The sequence below is a fragment of the Eriocheir sinensis genome, unplaced genomic scaffold (genome assembly GCF_024679095.1).
Source record: "Eriocheir sinensis breed Jianghai 21 unplaced genomic scaffold, ASM2467909v1 Scaffold820, whole genome shotgun sequence".
Taxonomy (NCBI): Eukaryota; Metazoa; Arthropoda; class Malacostraca; order Decapoda; family Varunidae; genus Eriocheir; species Eriocheir sinensis.
In genome coordinates this window covers 105,001-115,000 of record NW_026112187.1, presented here as the reverse complement: position 1 = coordinate 115,000, position 10,000 = coordinate 105,001, and the positions used below count along the sequence as shown (strand labels likewise).

At 44.1% G+C, this 10,000-nt stretch overlaps 2 protein-coding genes and 1 long non-coding RNA gene across 17 annotated transcripts in view; 1 reads left to right on the top strand and 2 right to left on the bottom strand.

The window, feature by feature from the left end:
- LOC126994571 (RB1-inducible coiled-coil protein 1-like) overlaps nt 1-10,000 on the bottom strand; it is a 72,141-nt gene that overhangs the window by 11,553 nt on the left and 50,588 nt on the right. Inside the window, 3 exon segments of the mRNA XM_050853898.1 lie at nt 6,068-6,218; nt 6,469-6,687; nt 7,375-7,575. Coding sequence (XP_050709855.1) covers nt 6,068-6,218; nt 6,469-6,687; nt 7,375-7,575 — 571 coding nt within the window.
- On the bottom strand, nt 4,127-5,961 carry LOC126994569 (uncharacterized). Of its 15 annotated transcripts, none has more exons than XM_050853896.1 (5): nt 5,719-5,938; nt 5,523-5,621; nt 5,328-5,426; nt 4,837-5,133; nt 4,127-4,737 (listed from the first exon to the last, which is right to left on the bottom strand). In XM_050853896.1, the coding sequence occupies exons 1-5, from the start codon at nt 5,874-5,876 to the stop codon at nt 4,428-4,430; spliced, it is 963 nt and encodes a 320-aa protein (XP_050709853.1). In that variant the 5' UTR covers nt 5,877-5,938; the 3' UTR covers nt 4,127-4,427. The 15 variants fall into 15 exon arrangements, 5 of the variants coding, with proteins under 5 accessions (XP_050709853.1, XP_050709852.1, XP_050709849.1 ...); XM_050853895.1 differs by having other exon boundaries at nt 4,127-4,539; nt 4,639-5,133; nt 5,719-5,930; XM_050853892.1 differs by having other exon boundaries at nt 4,127-5,133; nt 5,719-5,927.
- Nucleotides 7,854-9,220, top strand: LOC126994573 (uncharacterized). Its single transcript, XR_007749305.1, has 3 exons — nt 7,854-8,164; nt 8,323-8,716; nt 8,954-9,220. It is a non-coding gene; the product is annotated as an uncharacterized LOC126994573 (long non-coding RNA).

Sequence of the window (10,000 nt, the reverse complement as noted above, 5' to 3'; positions counted from 1 at the left end):
AAAATCGTAAGCAGTTATTTTAAATTGTTTCAGTATTTTATTATTATTTTTTTTTCCCAGTGAAGGAGGAAGCATCCAGAGGGACAGACAGGAGTGAGGACAAATAAGTCCGCTGATCGCTGCCCCGACGCAGGCGTGCACGGCCCCGTGGTGACGCCGGGGGTGCAGGCGGTGCAGGCCGGGGCGCCAGCTGCCTCCACGCCGCGCCCGACAGGACAGGCTCACCCCGGGGCCGCCCTACCTTGGGGCCCGGCCTGCCCACCACATGGTCGTTGCCCCGGGCGCGGCGGCCTGTTTACCCCCCCCCCCCACACACACACGCCACTGTTTTACCTGTCTCGTGTTCTCGTTACGGCAGGCTCCAACGCGGCCTGCCGGTCATTTCACAGCCAGGGGCCAGGCCTTGCCGCGTGCCTGCACCAGCGGCGTGGCGAGTGTTTCCAGGGCCAGGCGTGGAGAAAACTTGTGTTCCTCAGCAGCGGCCGCCCTGCTGTGTGTACTGGACCCGGCCATGCACCGAGGGCTGTGCTACACGCTGGCCTGAGGCTGTGTGGCCACGGGGACGAATCCGCCGCCGGCCTGCTGCGGCGGGGGCGGCGGGGCAGGCAGCAGGGCAAGGCCTGCTTTACTTAACCCCGCGGGGGGATATATACCCCACACTGTCCTGCAACCCCATCCCGCAGCACCAGCCGTTGGCCCCGCCCCGCCCCGGCCCGCCCCGCCCCGCCGGCAGTATTAGTTTTTTTGTCCTCGCGGGTACTGATTGCTTTGGCGACAAGTAACCAATTATGTCCAGGGTTGGTCATTTTTATGATTTAAAAATATATAAAAAAATATAAATATATATAATAATGATTTTATATATATATATATATATATATATATATATATATATATATATATATATATATATATATATATATATATATATATATATATATATATATATATATATATATATATATATATATATATATATATATATATATATATATATATATATATATATATATATATATATATATATATATATATATATATATATATATATATATATATATATATATATATATATATATATATATATATATATATATATATATATATATATATATATATATATATATATATATATATATATATATATATATATATATATATATATATATATATATATATATATATATATATATATATATATATATATATATATATATATATATATATATATATATATATATATATATATATATATATATATATATATATATATCTCCTGGTGAGTGATTTTAAAGTCTCCCTCGGTAAGTTTATGGCCCGTAAGTGTGAGCACAGTCGAAGATACATACTCGTTCAGTACTTGTTTGTAGTTGGTACAGGAGCAGGTTTAGGACAGACAGAGTTGCCTGCAGTTGTCATTTTCCTGACAGCATTATATTATCACCACACACACACAGAATACCATCTTTTAGTCTGTTACTGTTTGCTTGCTTGGTGACCTTGGTTACTATTATGATACATTGCCTGCCAAGTTAGTAAGGCGGAGGATTTATTACATACTAGTAAAAATATTTGTCAACTTGGCAACATTACGGCAAGGATTAACTCATCTCAGTCGTCAGTTCATACTTATAAATTTATAATAATGTAGGATTTTTTTGGGGGGTACATACCTTGATGAGGATAAATGAATCATTGCACATGAATAGCTTGTTTTACTGTACCATGTTTGGAGCACACCATTTAACTTATGGAATACTTTGTCAAAAAAAAAAAAAAAAAAAAAAAAAAAAATTCGTAAAAAAATCAATGATTTAAACATTTGATTAAACCAATTTGATTTACTTATTGCCAAGCCTGATTATTACTGGACCAGCCTCACGATTACTGTGTTCTGAGGTGCGGGGTGTGTGTGTCAGGGCCCCGTGTGTCTTTCGATGATTAGTAATTCCGGCGTGGGCCGCGCGTGTCCACAGACATTAAGAAAACGTTCACGGCGGCGGCTGAGTGGCCAGCGTGCGGGCGCCGTGTGCTGCGGGGCCCAGGTTCAAGTCCCGCTCGCCGTTACTAGGTGACAGCTTTCAGCCCTCGCCGAGTGGCCCAACACCACCACGTGCTGCCCCAGGACCGCCGCCAGCCCGGCCTCTGGGCAGACTCTCCACAAGGAGCAAAGGGGGATCAGCTTGAGCCAAACAAGATGGCGCCACTACAAACACTTGCCTGTGCCACGAACGGGCTGGGACGACCATCAGGCCCACCAAGAGCCTGCCGCTGCAGCACACCGAACCAAAAAAATAATCTATATCTATCTTTATCTCTATGTATGTGTGTATGTATGTATAGATCTATATATATATCTATAGATATATATATATATATATATATATATATATATATATATATATATATATATATATATATATATATATATATATATATATATATTAGTGATGTATCAAATGTCGGATATCAGAGATCTGCAGATGTATATGTGGATGCCATATGTACATATTTTGTGGATGTGGATATCAGTTTGTAGCAAACTGTGCCAGATGGCACCTGTGTGTGCCACAGCACCCAATGCTTCTTAATTACAAGTCACTTGTAACTTTTAGTACTCTCTCTCTCTCTCTCTCTCTCTCTCTCTCTCTCTCTCTCTCTCTCTCTCTCTCTCATAGTACACAGTACATACAGTACTATTACTCTCTCTCTCTCTCTCTCTCTCTCTCATTCTCTCTCATTCTCTCTCATTCTCTCATTCTCTCTCATTATCTCTCTCTCTCTCTCTCTCTCTCTCTCTCTCTCTCTCTCTCTCTCTCTCTCTCTCTCTCTCTCTCTCTCTCTCTCTCTCATAGTACACAGTACATACAGTACTATTACTCTCTCTCTCTCTCTCTCTCTCTCTCTCTCTCTCTCTCTCTCTCTCTCTCTCTCATAGTAAACAGTAAATACAGAAATATTACACTCTCTCTCTCTCTCTCTCTCTCTCTCTCTCTCTCTCTCTCTCTCTCTCTCTCTCTCTCTCTCTCTCTCATAGTACACAGTACATACAGTACTATTACTCTCTCTCTCTCTCTCTCTCTCTCTCTCTCTCTCTCTCTCTCTCTCTCTCTCATAGTACACAGTACATACAGTACTATTACTCTCTCTCTCTCTCTCTCTCTCTCTCTCTCTCTCTCTCTCTCTCTCTCATAGTACAGTACATACAGTACTATTACTCTCTCTCTCTCTCTCTCTCTCTCTCTCTCTCGCTCACACACACTCTCTCAAACATCTATTACTCTCTCTCTCTCTCTCTCTCTCTCTCTCTCTCTCTCTCTCTCTCTCTCTCTCTCTCTCTCTCTCTCATAGTACACAGTACATACAGTACTATTACACAGTACACACACACACACACTTTTACAAATGTACGAGTCTGTGGCTGTGTAATGTTTGGAGTGTGCTGTACTGTGTAGGGAGTCTGTGGCTGTGTAATGTTTGGAGTGTGCTGTACTGTGTAGGGAGTCTGTGGCTGTGTAATGCTTGGAGTGTGCTGTACTGTGTAGGGAGTCTGTGGCTGTGTAATGCTTGGAGTGTGCTGTACTGTGTAGGGAGTCTGTGGCTGTGTAATGCTTGGAGTGTGCTGTACTGTGTAGGGAGTCTGTGGCTGTGTAATGTTTGGAGTGTGCTGTACTGTGTAGGGAGTCTGTGGCTGTGTAATGCTTGGAGTGTGCTGTACTGTGTAGGGAGTCTGTGGCTGTGTAATGTTTGGAGTGTGCTGTACTGTGTAGGGAGTCTGTGGCTGTGTAATGCTTGGAGTGTGCTGTACTGTGTAGGGAGTCTGTGGCTGTGTAATGTTTGGAGTGTACTGTACTGTGTAGGGAGTCTGTGGCTGTGTAATGTTTGGAGTGTGCTGTACTGTGTAGGGAGTCTGTGGCTGTGTAATGTTTGGAGTGTACTGTACTGTGTAGGGAGTCTGTGGCTGTGTAATGTTTGGAGTGTACTGTACTGTGTAGGGAGTCTGTGGCTGTGTAATGTTTGGAGTGTACTGTACTGTGTAGGGAGTCTGTGGCCGTGTAACGTTTGGAGTGTATCTGCCACGCCCTGCTGGTGTGTGTGTGTGTGTGTGTGTGTGTGTGTGTGTGTGTGTGTGTGTGTGTGTGTGCAGTCGTTTCCGTTATATATCTACAAAACATCTTCCGATCACTTAAACGTAAATAAAATCTTGTGTGGTAATTGTTTCAAGGATTTGACCACTGAACGGATAACCGCCCACAATGTCTTTCCGTCAGTAATGGAAATAGTCTGGCGCCAACACACGACCACCACAAACACTACCAAAAAAGTGTTTCCCGTGGCACTACAGCGGGAGTTTTGAGGCGCGCGCAGAACATTCCCAGGACCGACGCCGCTGGCCGCATGTGGTGAACAGCCAGACTGCTCCCCCACTAATAAAAAGACCTGGGAGTGTATGTTACCAGGCTACCAGTGAAGGGATATCCAGCACACCAATACCACATGGGAAACACTCCACTATCCACCACAGAGGCAGAGAAAGACCTGGGAGTGTATGTTACCAGGCTACCAGTGAAGGGATATCCAGCACACCAATACCACATGGGAAACACTCCACTATCCACCACAGGGGCAGAGAAAGACCTGGGAGTGTATGTTACCAGGCTACCAGTGAAGGGATATCCAGCACACCAATACCACATGGGAAACACTCCACTATCCACCACAGAGGCAGAGAAAGACCTGGGAGTGTATGTTGCCAGGCTACCAGTGAAGGGATATCCAGCACACCAATACCACATGGGAAACACTCCACTATCCACCACAGAGGCAGAGAAAGACCTGGGAGTGTATGTTACCAGGCTACCAGTGAAGGGATATCCAGCACACCAATACCACATGGGAAACACTCCACTATCCACCACAGAGGCAGAGAAAGACCTGGGAGTGTATGTTACCAGGCTACCAGTGAAGGGATATCCAGCACACCAATACCACATGGGAAACACTCCACTATCCACCACAGAGGCAGAGAAAGACCTGGGAGTGTATGTTACCAGGCTACCAGTGAAGGGATATCCAGCACACCAATACCACATGGGAAACACTCCACTATCCACCACAGAGGCAGAGAAAGACCTGGGAGTATGTTACCAGGCTACCAGTGAAGGGATATCCAGCACACCAATACCACATGGGAAACACTCCACTATCCACCACAGAGGCAGAGAAAGACCTGGGAGTATGTTACCAGGCTACCAGTGAAGGGATATCCAGCACACCAATACCACATGGGAAACACTCCACTATCCACCACAGAGGCAGAGAAAGACCTGGGAGTGTATGTTACCAGGCTACCAGTGAAGGGATATCCAGCACACCAATACCACATGGGAAACACTCCACTATCCACCACAGAGGCAGAGAAAGACCTGGGAGTGTATGCCAGGCTACCAGTGAAGGGATATCCAGCACACCAATACCACATGGGAAACACTCCACTATCCACCACAGAGGCAGAGAAAGACCTGGGAGTGTGTGTTACCAGGCTACCAGTGAAGGGATATCCAGCACACCAATACCACATGGGAAACACTCCACTATCCACCACAGAGGCAGAGAAAGACCTGGGAGTGTGTTACCAGGCTACCAGTGAAGGGATATCCAGCACACCAATACCACATGGGAAACACTCCACTATCCACCACAGAGGCAGAGAAAGACCTGGGAGTGTGTGTTACCAGGCTACCAGTGAAGGGATATCCAGCACACCAATACCACATGGGAAACACTCCACTATCCACCACAGAGGCAGAGAAAGACCTGGGAGTGTATGTTACCAGGCTACCAGTGAAGGGATATCCAGCACACCAATACCACATGGGAGCCTCACCACATTTCGGGCACAGGAAAAGACGCCTGGCTCTCGAGGTGTAAAGAAAACATGCCCCTGCCCCGCCCCGCCCCGCCCCGGCCTCCTCCTCCTGATGGGATTTCCCTGTCTCTCTCTTTTCTCCTCTTATGTATATCAAATGTTGAGCTGTGTTGTTCTCTCTCTCTCTCTCTCTCCTACCTCTGGAGATGCCCAGTGCGGAGTAGGAATCAGAGTGGACAAAATGCAGGTACAGATTGTTCTCCACCACGATCCTGAAGTGGGAATGCCGGGAATCGTACGCCACAAGCACATGGTCGCCCGGGCAGCAGGAACCCAGCCGCACCGCCCCCTGGAATGGTAGGAATGGGAATGGTAGGGGGGTGGGTCATAGTAGAGGTAGTACAGCTAACCCTCGATTTACATGTTTTTTAAGTAGTAGTAGTAGTAGTAGTAGTAGTAGTAGTAGTAGTAGAAGTAGTAGTAGTAGTAATAGTAGTAGTAGTAGTAGTAGTAGTAGTAGTAATAGTAGTAGTAGTAGTAATAGCAGTAGTAGTAGTAGTAGTAGTAATAGTAGTAGTAGTAGTAGTAGTAACACTCACCATACTATCCCGGATCTCACTGCAGCTCATGGAAGTGGCAGCAGACGCAGTAGTAGCAGTCCCAGTAGTAATAGTAGCAGTAGTAGTAGTAGTAGCAGTAGTAGTAGTAGTAGTAGTAGAAGTAGAAGTCAGCGGCTGGGAGACGAAGGAGCAGCGCTTGGCTTTGGATAGTTCATTCTCAAGGCTGCGAATCTGGTGCTGGAGACCATTCATTCGGACCTTATGGGAGAATAGTAGTAATAGTAGTAGTAGTAGTAGTAGGGGTGGTAGTAGAAGTAGTAGTTGTGGGGTGAGGAATAGTAGGTTCAAGATAGTCCTAATTCTTGTGGTGATAGTCATAACAGCGTAGGAGTTAGTATAGAGGATAGTCGTTGAATGGTCGACTATCACCTGACTATCGGGGTGGAAAATGTCCCAAAAAAAAAAAAATCAATGAAAAAGTGTTAGAAATGTCGGGAATTGAAAAAAAATGTTAGGAAATGTAAAATTGAAAGTAAATCTATTGAAAAAATGTGAAAAATTGTATTATGAAGAAAAGAAAATGATCAGGAAAATTAAATCTATATATATATGTGTGAATGTCTCTCTCTCTCTCTCTCTCTCTCTCTCTCTCTCTCTCTCTCTTACCTTCAAATCCAGATCTTTTTTTTCTCTCTCTCTCTCTCTCTCTCTCTCTCTCTCTCTCACTTACCTTCAAATCCAGATCCCTTCCTCCTCCTCCTCCTCCTTCTCTCTCTCTCTTACCTTCAAATCTAGATCCTTCCTCCTCTCTCTCACCTTCAAATCCAAGTTCTCCTCAACCACCTCCTCCTCTCTCTCACCTTCAAATCCAAGTTCTCCTCAACCAATTCTCTTCCTCCTCCTCCTCCTCCTCTCTCTCTCTCTCTCTCTCTCTCTCTCACTTACCTTCAAATCCAAGTTCTCCTCAACCAATTCTCTTCCTCCTCCTCCTCCACCTTCTTCCTCTCCTCCTCCTCCTCCTCCTCCTCCTCCTCCTCCTCCTCTTCTCTCCAGTTCTTCCGTAAGCAGGTTGACCTTGATCCGCAGGTCCTCGATGACCCGTTCTTTATCACGCTTGACCTGTTCCAACTCTCCGCTGAACTCCATCTGAAAGAGCGGAGAGATTTGAAAATACGCACATGAGAAATACGCACATGGGAAATACGCACATGGAAATACGCACATGGGAAATACGCACATGGAAATACGCACATGGGAAATACGCACATGGAAATACGCACATGGAAAATACACACATGGAAAATACACACATGGAAAATACACACATGGGAAATATGCACATGGGAAATACACACATGGAAAGACGCACATGGTAAATACGCACATGGGAAATATGCACATGGGAAATACACACATGGAAAGACGCACATGGTAAATACGCACATGGGAAATACGCACATGGAAAGACGCACATGGGAAATACGCACATGGGAAAGACGCACACGGAAAGATGCACACATATACACACGTACATGGAAGGTGAGGACACACATGCTATCTAGAATACGCACATGGGAAAGATGCACACAGAAACACACGTACATGGAAGGTCAGGAAACACATGTACACACTGCTATCTAGAATACGCACATGAGAAAGACGCACATGAAAGGTGAGCAAACACATGTACACACTGCTATCTAGAATACGCACATGGGAAAGACGCACATGGAAGGTCAGGAAACACACGTACACACTGCTATCTAGAATACGCACATGGGAAAGACGCACACAGAAACACACGTACATGGAAGGTCAGGAAACACATGTACACACTGCTATCTGGAATACGCACATGGGAAAGACGCACACAGAAACACACGTACATGGAAGGTCAGGAAACACATGTACACACTGCTATCTGGAATACGCACATGGGAAAGACGCACATGGAAGGTCAGGAAACACACGTACACACTGCTATCTGGAATACGCACATGGGAAAGACGCACATGGAAGGTCAGGAAACACATGTACACACTGCTATCTGGAATACGCACATGGGAAAGACGTACATGGAAGGTCAGGAAACACATGTACACACTGCTATCTGGAATACGCACATGGGAAAGACGTACATGGAAGGTCAGGAAACACATGTACACACTGCTATCTGGAATACGCACATGGGAAAGACGCACACAGAAACACACGTACATGGAAGGTCAGGAAACACACGTACACACTGCTATCTAGAATACGCACATGGGAAAGACGCACATGGAAGGTCAGGAAACACATGTACACACTGCTATCTAGAATACGCACATGGGAAAGACGCACACAGAAACACACGTACATGGAAGGTCAGGAAACACACGTACACACTGCTATCTAGAATACGCACATGGGAAAGACGCACACAGAAACACACGCACATGGAAGGTCAGGAAACACACGTACACACTGCTATCTAGAATACGCACATGGGAAAGACGCACACAGAAACACACGTACATGGAAGGTCAGGAAACACATGTACACACTGCTATCTAGAATACGCACATGAGAAAGACGCACATGGAAGGTCAGGAAACACATGTACACACTGCTATCTAGAATACGCACATGGGAAAGACGCACACAGAAACACACGTACATGGAAGGTCAGGAAACACATGTACACACTGCTATCTAGAATACGCACATGAGAAAGACGTACATGGAAGGTCAGGAAACACATGTACACACTGCTATCTGGAATACGCACATGAGAAAGACGTACATGGAAGGTCAGGAAATGCATGTACACACTGCTATCTGGAATACGCACATGAGTGTAGACGCACATGGAAAGATTTACATGACACACACACGCACACACACAAAAAAAATATATATATATAAATAACAAAATAAAATAAAATAAATAAAAGAAATAAAATAAAAAATTGGTTATATAAATTTTTTTTTATATTCAAGCGATTTTTTTTTAACTCTAATAATTTTTTGGTTGTGTGAGGCAACCAACACCACCACCACCACCACCACCACAACCAACACCACCACCACCACCACAACCACAACCACAACCACAACCACAACCCCATATGTATTTTAAATGGCTCCATATATATATATTTTAAATGGCTCCATATATATATATTTTAAATGGCTCCATATATATATTTTAAATGGCTCCATATATATATTTTAAATGGCTCCATATATATATATTTTAAATGGCTCCATATATATATATTTTAAATGGCTCCATATATATATATTTTAAATGGCTCCATATATATATATTTTAAATGGCTCCATATATATATATATTTTAAATGGCTCCATATATATATATTTTAAATGGCTCCATATATATATATTTTAAATGGCTCCATATATATATATTTTAAATGGCTCCATATATATATATTTTAAATGGCTCCATACTGGAATCAAACTTGCAGAAAACACCATTGATTCTTCATTCACTCAAGTTCCAGAGGGATGGGATGGGAAGGGATGGGATGGGAAGGAAAGGGATGGGATGGGAAGGGATGGTATT

What these genes read in the sequence shown, in the direction of transcription:
- LOC126994569 (XM_050853892.1), bottom strand. Translation starts at nt 5,876, where the DNA reads ATGTGGTATTGGTGTGCTGGATATCCCTTCACTGGTAGCCTGGTAACA. An exon ending in CTGGTAACACACACTCCCAG is followed by an intron (nt 5,622 to 5,718) that starts GTCTTTCTCTGC and finishes ACACACTCCCAG; the next exon opens with GTCTTTCTCTGCCTCTGTGG. An exon ending in CTGGTAACATACACTCCCAG is followed by an intron (nt 5,134 to 5,327) that starts GTCTTTCTCTGC and finishes ACATACTCCCAG; the next exon opens with GTCTTTCTCTGCCTCTGTGG.